The sequence below is a fragment of the Dipodomys merriami genome, unplaced genomic scaffold (assembly GCF_024711535.1).
Source record: "Dipodomys merriami isolate MVZ:Mamm:240054 unplaced genomic scaffold, mDipMer1.0.p SCAF_59, whole genome shotgun sequence".
In the NCBI taxonomy this organism is placed as follows: Eukaryota; Metazoa; Chordata; class Mammalia; order Rodentia; family Heteromyidae; genus Dipodomys; species Dipodomys merriami.
Genome location: NW_027206168.1, coordinates 4,149,326 through 4,166,258, shown reverse-complemented (window position 1 = coordinate 4,166,258; position 16,933 = coordinate 4,149,326). Strand labels below are relative to the sequence as shown.

The 16,933-nt window shown below is 45.5% G+C and overlaps 1 protein-coding gene across 2 annotated transcripts in view; it reads left to right on the top strand.

Annotated features, from left to right (window-relative positions):
• Pelp1 (proline, glutamate and leucine rich protein 1) overlaps positions 1-10,835 on the top strand; it is a 30,692-nt gene extending 19,857 nt beyond the window's left edge. For both annotated transcript variants that reach the window (XM_070001618.1, XM_070001619.1), the window contains 12 exons: positions 5,626-5,685; positions 5,967-6,117; positions 6,305-6,434; positions 6,539-6,626; positions 7,024-7,112; positions 7,190-7,306; positions 7,417-7,564; positions 7,704-7,863; positions 8,491-8,546; positions 8,709-8,915; positions 9,025-10,539; positions 10,690-10,835. In XM_070001618.1, the coding sequence (XP_069857719.1) occupies positions 5,626-5,685; positions 5,967-6,117; positions 6,305-6,434; positions 6,539-6,626; positions 7,024-7,112; positions 7,190-7,306; positions 7,417-7,564; positions 7,704-7,863; positions 8,491-8,546; positions 8,709-8,915; positions 9,025-10,539; positions 10,690-10,782 (2,814 nt within the window). In that variant the 3' untranslated portion in view covers positions 10,783-10,835. The remainder of the gene's footprint in view (positions 1-5,625; positions 5,686-5,966; positions 6,118-6,304; positions 6,435-6,538; positions 6,627-7,023; positions 7,113-7,189; positions 7,307-7,416; positions 7,565-7,703; positions 7,864-8,490; positions 8,547-8,708; positions 8,916-9,024; positions 10,540-10,689) is intronic.
• Positions 10,836-16,933: the final 6,098 nt, after the last annotated feature.

Below are 16,933 nucleotides of genomic sequence, written 5' to 3'. Positions count from 1 at the left end.
ATTACCTTGCCACTGCTAGTAGAAACTTTGAGATGGCAGGACTAACTACTGTTCCTGGCCCAAGACAGGACTTTCTATTGAGAAAGTATCTGGAGTTTGGAATAACTTAAATGGTTAGTGAAGCTATTTTTTTGTTGTTGTTAGCGAAAACTACTTGTCTTCTAAAAATTTTTGTGTGTGTGTGTGAGTGCGCACACGTGTGTGCATGCCAGTCCTGTGCCATGTCTCAGGGCCTGGGAGATTCTATTTCTTAAGGCTAGCAGTCTACCACTTGAGTCACAGCACTACTTCCTGCTTTTTCTTAGAGATGACAGTCTCACAGACTTGTTCCCTGGGATGGTTTTGAACCACAATCCTTAGATCTCATGTTCTTGTGAGTAGGTAGGATTATAAGCATAAGTCACCAGTGCCTGGCTTATAAAATGTTTTGTAAGGTAAATTTTCAAGTACACATGGTAGCAGTTTGTCCCCAACCAATGTTTGTGAGGTGTTACTGCAAATGTCTTGTTTTTGTTCATTAGTTCTATTTAGTGTTTCTGTCCACCTGTGAAAGTGGAGAGAACATTAAGTGACACCTATAGGGTGGAATTGTGAATCGTCACAGGTACTAGAATGCCTGCTGTTCTTTTTTGGTTGTCTCTTAGCTTTCAGGGTGAGCGTTTAGAAAATTCAGTTGTAATTCACAGCCTTGTGTCATTGTAGATTTTGGAGTTACAGCCTGTATTTTGAGTACCTTTTCCAAACCAAACAAGTATTCATGCCTTATTTCAGGTTATATCTGCCTTTCTGTCTCTAAGAACTTAGTTTCATCTGTGTTGAAGATTCTGGCTTTGTCTGTTGCCAACACCTTAGATAATCTGTTCTGTAGAAAAGCCCCAGGTGCCATCTGTACTTCGGACATCTTAGTAACTCACCATTGCCATTTTAAAATAGTAGTTTTCTGTCCCATCCTCCAGATGCTCCCCGGGCATTTGTAGTCTCCAGCCTCAGGGTTATTCTTCCTGAGATGATGTGTCTCAAGCTTTCTGAGTCCCTAGAGTCAGACCCTGCGGAAACTTTACTTGCCAGATTGATTAGTAGTTTCTTAGAATGAATGGAAAGACCATCATTCCCACTCTTAAGAGATGCCCAGGACATACTGTACATGTGTGCACATGTTTTGAGGGAAATGTTTGCTTTGTGGGCCAGCCAGGAGAAACCTTGTGATTGGAGCCATGTTGCTTCACTTCATTGTACTTATAGTAACACAGTCTGATTTCTTTTGGCTTTAGCCTGGCTTTTTGAACCAGGACCTCAGGGAAAGCCTGAGTAGCAGATTGGCAAAAACACCTCTAGTTGAGGTGTTGGTATTTAAGATTTATCTTTCTTGGATTCAAAGGTCTTGAATCAGAAGCTCTTGAGTGGGAACTCCATGGTTGGGAATATTCTGGAATTCTGTCAAAGCTTTCTAAGTCCAAAGGGAATGTGAGAAACTTCATCTGGCTCCTACCTGCAGGTAGATAGAAGAGAGTCTTCGGAGAACAGGTTTCTGAACCACCTGCTGGCAGGAGCTCTGCCTCTTGCCTGGTGCCATGGTTAATTTGTCTTGTAAAAATTCACTTTTGTGCATATGATGCTGCCAAATCCCAGGTTAAAGCCAGTACTTCATTCTCAGCATGGGTGTGAAGGCCTCAGTCTGTGTCCTTTGGCATCTTCTGATTTTTGTAGTTCTCCTTTTTTTTTTTCCCTTTCTCTTTGAAGCCCAGCTCAGTTCCACTCTCCCTGACCTCCATATTGCTTACTACTATATAGTTCGAGTGTTGGGTCTAAGTTATTGTTTACCTTGTATTTTTTTTCCTAACTACAGAATCTCTTTGAAAATAGAAATTGGTTTCCTTCTTGCTAGTATTGTGAAAATAGAAATTGTTTTCCCTCTGCTAGTATTGTATTCTTACCTTTTTTCTGCCATGTGCCCCTTCTCAGCCTAACATTCCGTTTTCCCCATGTGCTAATGACAGAATTCTTGCACATTGCTATTATCTCATTCCCAGTCCCCTCACAGTAATGTTTCATAAAAGAAAATGAATGGAGCCAGGAAACAGTGCCTCATGCTTGTAATCCTAGCTACTCAGGAGTCTGAGATCTGAGATCGAGGTTCAAAGCCAGCCTGGGCAGGAACATCCATGAGACTTATCGCCAGTAAACCACCAGACAACTAGAAGTGGCACTGTGGCTGAAGCGGTAGAGCGCTGGCATTAAGCTGAAATGCTAAGGGATAGTGCCCAAGCCCAGAGTTCAAGCCCTATGACCGACAAAAAAAAAAAAAAGAATGAATGAAAATGCCTGGAGCCAGGCATTGGTGGCTCACGCCTGTAATCCTAGCTACTCAGGAAGCTGAGATTTGAGGATTGTGGTTCATAGCCAGGCCAGACAGGAAAGTCCACAAGACTCTTATCTCTAATTAACCACCAAAAAGCTGGAACTGGAGCTGTTTGCTCAAGGATAGGGCCCTGGCCCTAAGTGTAAGCCCCAGGCCTCAGTACAGGCACTGTAATCCTAGCTACTCAGGAGGCTGAGATCTGAGGATCGCTCTTATCTCCAATAAAACCAGCTAGAAAACCGGAAGTGGCACTGTGGCTCAAGCGGTAGAGCGCTTGCCTTGAGCTGAAGACTACAGGGACAGCACCCAAGCCAGGAGTTGAAGCCACATGACTGACCAAAAAAAAAAAGAAAAAAAGAAAGAAGGAAAGAAAATAGATGAGCCAGGTGCTGGTAATCCTACTCAGGAGGCTATGCTCTGAGGATCATGGTTCAAAGCCAGCCCCAGCAGGAAAGTCTGAGAGATTTTTTTTTTTTTTTTGTCGGCCGTGGGGCTTGAACTCTGGGCCTGGGCGCTGTCCTTCAGCTCTTCAGCTCAAGGCGAGCGCTCTACCACTTGAGCTACAGCGCCACTGAGAGATTCTTATCTCCAATTAACCACCAGAAAACTGATAGTGGTGTGGCTCAAAGTGGTAGAGTACTAGCCTTGAGCAAAAAATGCTCAGGGAGCTCTCAGGTCCCAAGTTCAAGCCCTATGACCAACAACAAAAAGAAAATGCATGGAATAGCAAAGAAACCTTTTGTGTTTAAAATATGAATATCAACATGGTGGCCACGTGTAATGTCTCATGACTATCATCTCAGGTACTGGGCAAAAATGCAAGACTGAAAAATAACATGCACATACACAAAAAGAAGAGCTGTGTTTTTACTCAAGTGGGAAAATTTCCTCCCCAATCAAAGTAGTTAAAAGAATTAAGGTAGAATAGAATATGTTAATAAGGTATTATTTTAATGCAGAATATTTCTGGGTGCTAGGAGTTGGAATGCAGAGCCTTAAGCTTGCCAAGGCAGCAGGCACTGTATTTCTTGAACTACATACCTCAAGCTCCCTTTTACCTTGTTTATTTTTGAGGTAGTGTCTTGTTTTATGCCCAAGCCATCCTGGTCTGCAATCCTCCTGCTGTGTTTCCTGACATATGACAAGCATATGTCACTGTGCCCAACATTGGGTTTCCTCTGTAGCTGGGATTACATATAAATGTCACTGCACCTAGTCATTGAGATGGGACTCTTAGATACTATTTTGCACAGGCTGGCCTTGAACTTTCGTTTCTCAATCTTCACCTCCCAAGTAGTTTGGATTATAGGCTTAAGCCTGGCTTATTGTATAATCTTTTTTTTTTTTTTTTTTTTGGGTCCGGTCATGGGGCCTGAACTCTGGGCCTGGGCGCTGTCCTTCAGCTCTTCAGCTCAAGGCTAGCGCTCTACCACTTGAGCCACAGTGCCACTTCTGGCTTTTTTTCTTTTTGCTTTTGTGGTGCTGAGGAATAGAACCCAGGGCCTCAGGCATGCAAGGCAAGCACTCTACCACTGAGCCACCTTCCCAGCCTCTTATTGTACAATCTTTAACATGGAAAGTGTTCCTTCAATGATTAGGTGAGACACAGGGAACTAGAGAAATAAAGGTCCTACAGGGACCTGTGTTTTAGGCATGACTGACATGCTTGGAAACCATACACACAGATGAGCAAGTGTGAGAAGGGAGGCACATATACCCAGACCCAAGGGCCATCACTTTTTAAAATTAAAAAAAAATTTTTTTATTGTAAAGGTACTGTACAGAGGGGTTACAGTTACATGAGTAAGGTAATGAGTACAGTTCCTATGGAGCATTGTTACCCCCTCCTTTGTTTCCCCCCTACCATCTCTTCCCTCCCCACCTTCCCCAACTTCCTCCCACCCCCCAAGTTGTAAAGTTTGTTTTCAACATAGTGTCTGTACATCTCATTGTTAGAATGGATCAACCTATATCCTTGTTTCAGCATTTTGTTATTTTCCCTCTGGCCAGCACTTTCATTGGCTCTAGAGTATTGCCAACTAGGTGTCCTTTAGGCAGGTTCTAACTGAAGCAGCAGTTAGTCAGCAGGAGGTCCTGCTGAGAGGCAGTCATTGTGGTATTTTTTTATAGTTTGTGCAAGCTATGAGAAACCCTTAGGTCAAATCAGCTGGATCTAGGGAGCTGGTCACCAGGAAGAGGTTCTGTAAGGTACATATGTCTGGATTGCTCACAGGAAAGAATGAAAGAAGAGAGAGAACTAGAAACTTCCCAACTTAAGTTCACACTGGATGCTGAAGTAATTTAGACTTATAAGAATTCACTACAAGGGCTAGGAAGGTGGCTCAGTGGTAGAGCACTTGCCTTGCATGCATGAGGCCCTGGGTTCAATTCCTCAGCACCACATAAGCAAAAAGAAAAAAGCCGGAAGTGGCGCTGTGATTCAAGTGGTAGAATGCTAGCCTTGAGCTGAAGAGCTGAGGGACAGCGCCCAGGCCCAGAGTTCAGGCCCCACGACCAACCCCACAAAAAAGAATTCACTACAAGTATAGAGGCAGATCTTTGTACTACCGGAATTTCAATTATAATTGAGGGATACACTACAATTTTACTTATAAGTTAGTGTAAATAATATATATATTTTCCATATCTGTGTTGACAACTCAAATAAATCATGGCCTTTGGGTTGAATACTTTTATTCCAGGGCCTTCTCATAGCAGGCAAAGAGGTTTGTTTACTAACTGTGACAGGTGTCATTCTGAGATTGGCTCCTTTCACTCTGCTCTTCCTGCCTGTCCTTTTCTACTTCCTTCTCATGCTTGTGGACAATGCTACTTTCCCATGTTGGATCCGTGTGTGTGTGAGTGCGTGTGTGTGTGTGTGTGTGTGTGTGTGTGTGTGTGTGTGTGTGTGTGTTTTCTAAGCACCAGTCAGAAGTGAGAATATCTTTGTACTATGAAAGCATGCTACTTTCCCATGTTGGATCCGTGTGGTGTGTGTGTGTGTTTTCTAAGGACCAGTGTGGTATGTGTGTGTGTGTGTATGTGTGTGTGTGTGTGTGTGTGTTTTCTAAGGACCAGTCAGAAGTGAGAATATCTTTGTACTATGAAAGCATGTCTAGATCTTGCCAATGCTGCTGCCCTGTGGAAATATTGTGCTTCATTTCTGTAGGAAAGGAAAAAAGACAAGAGTGGAGAGTTTGTTGCTAGGATGGGTATACATCTTTGGCTCCCAGAGCTGCCTTGTAACTTCTTTCTATCTCCTCCAGGGCAAGCTGGCCTCCTTTTTCTTGTCTCGTGTGGATGCCTTGAGCCCCCAGCTTCAGCAGGTAATGGGAAAGGAGAGAAGTGTATGGCCTAGAAATCTGAGCCTGGGTCATCTTTTGTGGCTCATTCTTAGTTTTTATCTGTTACAGCTTTTGAACCCAGTTCTCACTTCTTCCCTGCTAATATAAGTCCAGACTTTTGCTTCCTGTGCCCATCTAGACCTTTCTTTCTCATTGTCCTTTCAGCTCCCTTTGGTCTCCATCTTTCTTGGACATTAGTAGGGTGGGGACCCTGTGGCTGGGCTAGTTTGTTTCTAACCAGCCTTCTGTCCTTCCTTCTGCAGCTGGCCTGCGAGTGTTACTCCAGGCTGCCCTCCTTAGGGGCTGGCTTTTCCCAGGGCCTGAAGCACACTGAGAACTGGGAGCAGGAGCTGCACAGCCTGCTGACCTCCCTGCACAGCTTGCTAGGGGCCCTGTATGAGGGATCTGAAACAGGTGGGGACTGGGTTTGGGAATCAGTAGGACAGGGGTTGTGAAATTTGGCAGGAGGGAACAGGATGCTGGCCCAGGAAATGGGTTTCTGGGCAAAATGGATGAGAACATAGTCAGGACATTTACTACAAGTAAAAAAATGAGGCAATGGAAGAAAGATAGATGTACAAGAAATTGTGTTGCTGCTTAGCTCCTGTGCAGAGTGAAGACTCTGGAATGGAGACGCTGCTTTCCCACTTAGATGATGTCGACACCCATGCCCTCTTCCGTCTTCAGCAGAGGTTTTCAGGACTGGCCCATTGTATGGCACTCATGCTCAGGTATGTTGGTGTTGGAGGGAGTTGGCACAGAAGTTAAAATGAGTATGGAGTCATACTGGGGGGAGGGGCCGCTACACTGGTCTTCTTGCTCTGATTCTCTGTAGCTCTGAGTTTGGGGCTCCTGTGTCTGTGCCTGTTCAGGAAGTCCTGGATCTCATCTGCCGGATTCTTAGTGTCAATGGCAAGAATATTGTGAGTAAGCTAACACTTCTACATGCAGTTTTTGTTCAGGACACTAGGATTGGAAGCTCTCCAGACAGTGTTATTCATCTCTGAAGTCCCAGACTCTTCTGTACATATGCTATTACTTACTCCCTGTACTTGCCTGACACTGTGGCTAGTGCTTCTCTGGCAGAGGGTGAATTTGGTGTTCAGCCAAGTTACTGCTGAGAGGTTCAGCCATCATCTCTTTGCCCTCCACCTAGGGTCTGCTCAGAAGATGAGGGTTTGATTTTGTTGGGAGAGCTGGGGACAGGGAATGGTTTTTTTCATGATTTGTACATGTGTATATAGTCATACATGTCTGTTGTATCTGTCTTTTCTCTGTCTCTCCCTGTGTTTTCTCCCCACTTTGCTGAACTTTCCTCAGAGCTTACTTGGCGATGGTCCCCTGCGGTTGTTGCTGCTGCCTTCTATCCACCTTGAAGCCTTGGATCTGCTCTCCTCGCTCATTCTCGCGTGAGTGGGGTTGGGCAGGATGTGAAGGGCCTGGGACATGCTGGAAATGAGTGTCACTGTTCCATCTCTGCCCTTAGGTGTGGAGGCCGGCTCTTACGCTTTGGGACCCTGATAAACCGTCTGCTTCCCCAGGTCCTCAATGTATGGAGCATTGGAAGGGACACCCTCTCTCCAGGCCAAGAGAGGCCTTACAGGTGACAAGCTAGGAAGGGGATAGAGAGGTGTGGATGAGGGCATGAAAGTAGTGCTGGGGTTCTGGCACATGGACTCTGTTTATAACCTGCCCTCTTGACTCATACTGCAGCACCATCCGGATCAAGGTATATGCAGTTTTAGAGCTGTGGGTGAAAGTCTGTGGGGCTTCAGCAGGTGTGCTTCAGGGAGGAGCTCCTGGAGAGGCTCTGCTCACCCATCTACTTAGTGACATCTCCCCACCCACCGATACCCTTAAGGTGAGTGAGACGTTGGCTCCTATCTTTGGTTCTTGTACTCTTGTATCATAATGTGAGTTATCACCAAACACTATCTCCTAAGTCTCTTTGGCTTTCCTGCTCTCTTATGTATGTGATATATATTTCCCTTTACTACCAGCTACGTAGTCCCCGGGGGAACTCTGATGGGGGTTTGCAGAGTGGGAAGCCCAGTGCTCCCAAGAAGCTAAAGCTGGATATGGGAGATGCAATGGCCCCTCCCAGCCATCGGAAAGGAGATAGCAATGCCAACAGTGACGTGTGTGCAGCTGCACTGAGAGGTGAGCAAGGCCTTGGACCCTTGGAGTTGTAGGATGGCATGGAGTGATAACTCAGAGCCACTTGGAGGAGGGTGTGCATCAAATGCAGAGGACAGAAGTAGCAAGGGCAAGAGCTGCTGGTGGAATTTTGGGTAGTGCTGTGAGACTGGGGTTTTGATGGTTTTTCCCTGCTGTGCACATGCACCTTCCTCCCCCCCCACCCCCCAAATCTCAGTTATTTCATTTACTCCCAAGCACTTCATGTATGCACTATGTTTGCCAGGTACTTCTAACAGTTGGGAAAAGCCCTTACCTGTGGAGCTCACAGGTAGAGTTCTGTAGGGACAGGCTGCCTGACAGCTTCCCTGCTTCTACTGCAACATAGTCTCTGAATAGAAGTTAGTAGTGTTAGTAGTACGGTTAATGGGTGATATGTATTCTACTCTCATGTACATAGAGGGACATTTATAATGTACTTAAATTATTTATCTATGGTCCCCTTTGAGAAAGCAGACTGAGAGAAGGTAAGTGCCTTGCCCAGGCTAAGCAGTGGCAGAGCTGGGTCTTCCACTGGACTCTATTCTCCTGAAGTCTTTGTTTCATTCTGTCAGTAGCTTGCTTCTTCATTCGATGCCATTCTCTTCCCAGGTCTTAGCCGGACCATCCTCATGTGTGGGCCTCTAATCAAGGAGGAGACTCACAGGGTTAGTAGAGCCTGGTCTCCTTGGAACCTGGGGAGGGGGAGTTGCTCTGTGTATGTAGGGATATGTACCTCAGAGATGGCTCTATGGAAACCTGGATGAGGTCCTGGAGAAGGGTTGAGCAGTCTTGCTGAAGTTTTTAGGTATGTTCTCTGTGCTTTTCAGAGACTGCATGATCTGGTCCTGCCGCTGCTCATGAGTCTCCAGCAGGGTGAGGTGCTGGGCAGCTCCCCTTACAACAGCTCTTGTTGCCGTCGTGAGCTCTACCGCCTACTGCTGGCCTTGCTGCTGGCCCCTTCCCCTCGCTGCCCACCTCCCCTTGCCTGTGCCCTGCAAGCTTTCTCCTTTGGCCAGCAAGAAGACAGCCTTGAGGTAACTGAGGCAAATTCTTCTTTTGTTCTTAGATTCCCTTGTTCTCATGCTAGCCCTGTGAGATTCTGTGTTCTTGATGCTCATTCCTGGCCCTTCTTGTTTTCCTCAGGTCTCCTCTTTCTGTTCAGAAGCATTGGTGACTTGTGCTGCTCTGACCCACCCTCGTGTTCCTCCCTTGCAGACCATGGGCCCCACTTGCCCCACATCTGCCCCAGTTCCCCCTCCTGAGGCCCCGTCTTCATTCAGAGCCCCACCCTTCCACCCCCCAGGCCCTATGCCCTCTGTAGGCCCCATGCCCACTCCAGGCCCCATATCCTCAGCTGGCCCATTGCCCTCTGCAGGCCCCATGCCCTCAGCAGGTCCAATGTCCTCCACAGGCCCCATTCCCTCTGCAGGCCCTCTGCCCTCTGCAGGTCCCATACCTTCCACACGCCCTGGACCTCCAGCTACAGCCAACCACCTAGGCCTCTCTGTCCCAGGCCTGGTCTCTGTCCCTCCCCGGCTCCTTCCTGGCCCCGAGAACCATCGTGCAGGTCCCAGTGAGGATCCTGTCCTTGCCTCCAGTGGGACTCCTCCACCTACCATACCCCCAGATGAAACTTTTGGGGGACGAGTGCCCAGACCAGCCTTTGTTCACTATGATAAGGAGGAGGCGTCAGATGTAGAAATTTCATTAGAAAGTGACTCTGATGACAGTGTGGTGATTGTGCCTGAGGGGCTTCCACCCCTACCACCACCACCTCCCACAAGTACCCCTCCTCCCTCTGTGGCCCCCACTGGGCCACCAGCAGCCTCTCCTCCTGTGCCAGCCAAAGAGGAGCCTGAAGAACTTTCTGCAACCCCAGGGTCTCTCCCTCCCCCTCCCCCTCCCCCTCCTCCGCCTATTGCTGGTTCTGCAACACTTCCACCACCTCAGCTAGTCCCTGAAGGAGCTCCTGGAGGCGGAGGACCTCCAGCCCTGGAAGAAGATCTGACAGTGATAAATATCAACAGCAGTGATGAAGAGGAGGAGGAAGAGGAAGAAGAGGAGGAAGAAGAAGATGATGATGATGAGGAGGACTTTGAGGAAGATGATGATGAAGAAGAGTATTTTGAAGAGGAAGAAGAGGAGGAAGAGTTTGAGGAAGAATTTGAGGAGGAAGAAGGTGAATTGGAGGAAGAAGAGGAGGAGGAGGAGGAAGAGGAGGAAGAAGAGTTGGAAGAGGTAGAAGACTTGGAGTTTGGCCCAGCAGGAGGGGAGGTAGAAGAAGGTGGACCTCCACCCCCAACCCTGCCTCCAGCTCTTCCTCCTCCAGAGTCCCCCAAAGTGCAGCCTGAGTCAGAACCTGAACCTGGGCTGCTGTTAGAAGTGGAGGAACCAGGGACAGAGGAGGAACCGGGGGCTGAGACAGCACCTACCCTGGCTCCAGAGGTGCTCCCGTCCCAGGGGGAGGTGGAAGGAGAAGGGGGAAGTCCCACAGTAGGGCCACCTCCTCAGGAGCTTGTTGAAGAACCCTCTGCACATCCACCCCTGTTGGAAGAGGAGACTGAGGGTGGGAGTGACAAGGTGCCACCCCCACCAGAGACATCTGAAGTAGAAGAAGAGATGGAGACAGAGGCAGAGACTGCAGCTCTCCAGGAAAAGGTGAGTCAGCCAGGCAGGGTGGGCACCTGTGGGGTAGTGCTGGTGGGAGAAGGGTACATCTACTAGTGTAAAGGAAGAGGTTTGCCCCAGCCTGATCCACCTTCTGTATATGTGTGACTGTTTTGAATCCTGTGTCTTTGTCCCTAAAAGGAGCAGGATGACACAGCTGCCATGCTGGCTGACTTCATTGATTGTCCCCCTGATGATGAGAAGCCACCGCCTACCATGGAGTCTGACTCCTAGCCCTCTTCTGCACTTCCACCACCTTCTTCCCAATAAAGTTATGTTCTTATTCATGCTGCTTCTGGTTCTTGCCACACCTTGTCTGTAGCCAGGAACCTTGGTGTCTCCTGGGGTTTGCAAGGTATCCATAGTCGCCACATATCCCTAACAGCTGATCAATTGTTCTCATTGCCTGAAGGAGGAGCCACTAACTTTAAGGAATAAGTTAGTGTTGGAATTATAGAAATCTTGCCCTCTGCTCTTTCTAACGAGGGTTGCTCTGTAAGACTAAGCAATTTGTGTGTAGCCTTGCTTTTGATTAAGGACTAAGAAAATTAAAGAGATTAACAGGGCTAGTAATAAGGGAACTTGTATAAATAGACACAAATGGGTGCATATCGGTGTATATAATCCCTTGGTCTGAAGAGCAGCCTGAGTGATTGTGATGAAGTTTAGTTATGAATTCTGTGTAATTTGAACTTTGGACCACCCCCAAAGAGATCATCACAGATTGAGGATGAGCTCTATTCTAGGGCTGTCCTAATTATGGCATCCAACTCTTTCCCAACTCCTCCTTAGCAGGAATTTGGTTAAGTCCACCCCAAATCCTACTCACTCTTAAGACCTGAATATTTATCCACCAATGTGAAGTACACACAGACAAACACACATTATATATAATTCCCATATAGACATGTAGAACTATAGATCCCCATATTAATATATATTATATATAAAGACATATATTATATAGTATATATTGTATATAATTTCTGGGCTTGAACTCAGAATCTGGGACTTGTCCCTGAGCTTTTTGTTTTGTTTGTTTTGCTCAAGGGTAGTGCTCAAGGGTAGACATTTACACTACAATTTGAATCATGCCCCTATCTGCAAATGTTCCTGTTTACTATTAAAATTTCAGTGTTTTGGGCTAGGAAGGTGGCTCAGTGGTAGAGTGCTTGCCTTGCATACATGAGGCCCTGTGTTCAATTCCTCAGCACCACATAAGGAGAAAAACCTGGAAGTGGCGCTGTGGCTCAAGTGGTAGAGTGCTGGCCTTGAGCTGAAGAGCTGAGGGACAGCGCCCAGGCCCAGAATTCAGGCCCCATGACCGACCCCCCCCCCAAAAAAAAAATTCAGTGTTTATCCCCTCCTGAGTCAAGTTCAAAACGTGCTTTTTATTGGGTGGAGAAGGTGTTGAAGACTTAAAAATCCTTGCTGTCAGGACAGCGGTGCAGAAGTGTAAAAACTTTTCAAGTAGTAATTTTTCAGAAAGGGAAAGAATCTAATTTCTGGAAACCATAGAGAGGTAAAGTTGACATTGGCCTTAAAGAATCTAGAACAAATATTCCAAGGTAAATTTTATTTTGTACTGATAATACATTCATGTGGTTTAGAATTCAAGGTTTTTTAAAAAGTTATAACCCCTGTCTCCTAGGCACTCAAAACTTTTCTCCCTGAAGCAGCCAGTAATGATCAGTGTTTCTATGTTATTTCTAGAGGTACTGTGCATATACAAATGAATTATAAATATACAAATGCATGCATATGTAATACATATTTACATCTCTTTTTACACAAATGATAGTATATTTCCTCATGTCATAGAAATAAATTTCACTGTTGTAGTGGTTTACTCAACCAGTAGTACTATGTATAATACTGGTTATTTACTAAACATTAACATTTTTGAAATAATTACTGATCCAAGTGGGTTTGCAAAGATGGGAGAGATTGAGGAGATGATAAAATGATGTTACCCAGTTTTCCCCAGTGATTAATTTGGTCACAGGTCAAAACCAGCTATTTGATGTTGTTATAGTGATGGACACTTTTTTAATTTGGAGCAATGAGTGAAATGGGCAAAAACAAAAAGATAAAAACCGTCTTTGCAGCCTGGTCAGGGAAGTCTGAGACTCCCATCTCCAGTAAGTTACTCAGAAAAAGTTGTAAGTGGTGCTGTGGTTCAAGTGGTAGAGAGCTAGCCTTGAGCAAAAGAAGCCCAGGAATAGAGCCCAGGCTGAGTTCAAACCCCAGGCCTCCTCCTTCCCCAAATATCTAGATGTTTGGAGGGTCATTATACAAGTAAAAGATGAGTTAAATTGTGATGAGTGCAATGGGAAAAAGCAAGGAAGGTGAGTGATAGGTTTGTATGGCTATGTCTTTTTCACATACTGATAAAAAGTTTCAAACAAGTTTAATTGTGGAGGATATGTCCATTGTGTTAGTACTTTTGTGTATTAATTCTTTATTAGGGAACAGTGTCTTTAAGGCTCACCTCAGTTACAGTGCAGCCCAGGCTGGCCTTAAATTCAGGATTCTCCTTCAGTTTCTAGTGCTTGGTTCACAGGTATGTGTTGCCCCCACCTGGCTCTTGCATACGTAATTTTAAGAAGCTCTCATTGAAATTGAGAGCAGCGTAGAATTCTGGGGAGTTTTCTAGGAGTGTACTTTGGTGGCAAGTACAGAGATCCTAAAAGGAAGTCTTGCTGTTTTCAACGGGACCCGGGAGTTTGTAAAAGGGCAGATGAGGGGGAAGAACGGATGAAGAGGAGTGGGATGAGGCTGTGTGGCTTCTACTTGGGGTGAGGTAGGAAGCTACTGGAGGATTTTAAGCAGCTAACTGACATGATTACTGTCTGAAAAATGGCTGGAGGGGCTGGGAAGGTGGCTCAGTGGTAGAGCGCTTGCCTTGCATGCCTGAGCCCTGGGTTCGATTCCTCAGCACCACATATGCAAAAAGAAAAAAGCCGGAAGTGGCTCTGTGGCTCAAGTGGTAGAGCGCTAGCCTTGAGCTGAAGAGCTGAGGGGCAGCACCCAGGCCCAGAGTTCAGGTCCCACGACCGGACTCCCCCCCCCCCAAAAAAAATGGCTGGAGTAGAAATAACTTGTGAAGGTAGAATTGATAGAAAGTTGAAGATCTGTTTTAGTTCATACAGATCTTCATGTTACCTGATTAGAATTTAAACAGTCACCAGCCTCTTTTTTTAAGCTGATTCTCTTGCTGCAAATAGATGAGTACACATACACACAAGATATGTGTACATGCCATTTTTTTCACTTAAGTATTTGTCTAATAAAGTTTTAGAAATAAGAGTTGCTGAGTCTACCTTAGCTGTTGTGCAATTTTTGTTGGCATTCAAATATTTCTCCAAACCCTTAGTCTTTGCTAGTATGCTAAAAGGCTATGTATGCTAAAAAGATGTGTTTTTGAACCTTTTTGTTTCTTGCTTTGTAGTTCTTGATAGATTAGGAAACTTTAGGCTTTTATCTATAATAGAGTTGCAACCCCCCCCCGCCCCCAACCCCCCTCCCCCATTTGTCTTTTGACTGCTTTTAGTGAATTTTTTTGCCATGCTGAATATATATATATATATATATATATATATATATATATATATATAAAATTCTGAAACCTGTGCATTTCCAGCATTGCCTTCTATCTAGCACTACATGTCCCCAGCCCTAAACACTTATTTATTTATTGGTTTTACTGGGGTTCAAACAGGGTCTTGTGCTTGCTTGGTAAGCCCTCAAGCTGCACTGTCACCTCTGAGTTTTTTTTTTGTTTTTTTTTTTTTTTTTTTGGTCGTGGGTCTTGAACTCTGGGCCTGGGCGCTGTCCCTCAGCTCTTCAGCTCAAGGCAAGCGCTCTACCACTTGAGCTACAGCGCCACTTCCGGTTTTTCTGGTGGTTTATTGGAGATAGGAGTCTCTCGGTCTCTCTTGCCCGGGCTGGCTTTGAACTGCGATCCTCAGATCTCAGCCTCCTGAGTAGCTAGGATTACAGGCGTGAGCCACCAGCGCCCGGCACCTCTGAGTTTTTTTTACTTTTATTAGTTGGATTTATCAGTCTTTTATAGCTTCTGGGTTTTCAGTAATTTTTTTTTTTTTTTGGGCCCGGTCGTGGGGGCCTGAACTCTGGGCCTGGGCGCTCTCTCTCAGCTCTTTAGCTCAAGGCTAGCATTCTACCACTTGAGCCACAGCGCCACTTCCAGCTTTTTTCTTTTTGCTTATGTGGTGCTGAGAAATTGAACCCAGGGCCTCATGCATGCAAGGCAAGCGCTCTACCACTGAGCCACCTTCCCAGCCCCTGATTTTTTTTTTTTTTTTTTTGTTGTTGTTTCTTTTTGTGGTGCTGGGGATTAAACCCAGGACCACTGAGCTATAACCTTGGGAAGATAGTTTGTCAAAGCTTGGGTGGGATTATTGGAGAAGCTTTGTGTTCTTTCTTTTTCTAGGATTTTTGTGATGCCATGCTTTTAATATTAGCACTTTTTTTGGGGGGGGGTTGTCAGTTGTAGGGCTTGAATTCAGTCTGGGTGCTGTCCCTATCAATTTTGCTCAAGGCTAGTTCTCTACCACTTTGAGTCAACAGTTTCATTTCCAGTTTTCTGGTGGTTAATTGGAGATAAGAGTCTCAGATTTTCCTGCCCATGCTAGCTGGGATCCCCAATCTTCAGATTTCAGTCTCCTGAGTAGCTGATTACAGGTGTGAGCCACCAGTGTACAGCTAATATCGACACTTTAAAGGTTTTAGTTTTTACTTTTCAAGCTTATCTACTTGGGGTTTATCTTCATGTAATAAGGTAGAAACTGAAGAGTGTGTGTGTGTGTGTGTGTGTGTGTGTGTGTGTGTGTGTGTGTGTGTGTGTGTGTGTGTGTGTGTGTGTGTGTGTGTGTGTGTGTGTGTGTGATGGTTGACTGGGCTTAAACTCTGGGCCTGGGCACTGTCTTTTAGCTTTTTTTTTTTTTTTTTTTGTTCAAAGCTGGTACTCTTCCATTTGAGCCACAGCTCTACTTTGGGCATTTTTTTTGGGGGGGGGGTCTGGTTGTGGGGCCTGATCTCTGGGCCTGGGTGCTGTCCCTCAGCTCTTCAGCTCAAGGCTAGTGCTCTACCACTTGAGCCATAGCACCACTTCCGGCTTTTTTCTTTTTGCTTATGTGGTGCTGGGGAATCGAACCCAGGGCCTCATGCATGCAAGGCAAGCACTCTACCACTGAGCCACCTTCCCAGCCCCATGGGCTTTTTGCTTGTTAATTGGAGAAGGATTACAGGCATGAAGCATCAGCATCCAGACTCAGCTTTACCATTTTCTCCAATTACCATTTTGTTCTTGTTCTTGTTGGTTGTGGGGCTTGAACCCAACCTGAGTGCTGTCCCTGAGCTTTTCTGCTTAAGGCTAGCACTTTACCACTTTGAGCCACAGAACCACTTCCATTTTTCTGGTGGTTAATTGGAGATAAGAGTCTCATGGAGTTTCCTGCCTGGGCTGGATTTGAACAGCGATCCTCAGATCTCAGCCTCCTGAGTAGCTAGAATTACAGGAATGAGCCACAGGCTCCTAGCTTGATGTTTATTTCTTTTTCTATTGATCTGCCTGTGTAACCATATTTATTGTGGTTCTGTTATATTCTAATATAGTAGAAATAGTAGTAGAAATAGGTTATTAATATATGTTTTGTCTTGATTTATGGAGGGAAAACTTGGTAAAACCTAGAATGAGACTGCAGTTCAGAACTGGGTTTGTCAGATTAGTTTGAGATTTCTGGTTTGGAAGTGAGGGAAATAAGGACAGCATATGGCCCTCAGCAAGACCTCAGTCTTTCATATTGTTGTGGTCTGAGTAGTAAATGATCACTTAGTATTCATCCCAAGACAAACTAGGCTTGTTCTAGAGAAGGCTTCTTGACTGTCCTGAGTTTGGGTCAAGATCATTTTTTGTTGTTGTTTTGTGTGTGTGGTTGTTTGTTTGTTTTTTGTCTGTCGTGGGTCTTGAACTTTGGGCCTGGGCACTGGCCTTGAGCGAGTGCTCTACCACTTGAGCCACAACGCCACTTCCAGTTTTCTGGTGATAAATTGGAGATAAGAATATCACAGACTGCAATCCTCGGATCTCAGCCTCCTGAGTAGCTAGGATTACAGGTGTGAGCCACCGGTGCCCAGCTAAGATCACTGTTAAACTGTTAAAAGCAGCTTGATGGGGAAGAATGATTAAAGGAGTGATACTAATCAAGTTGTATTGTACTTATAAACTGATATGTTGCACTTCTGGTTAAAGATAATCAAAAGCTAATTTTAAAAAGTCTGGTGATTGTAAAGCTCTTTATTCAATGTTTATGAGACACAAAGTGTGAAGTTAATTTGAAATTACTTGACAAGCACTTTTTAA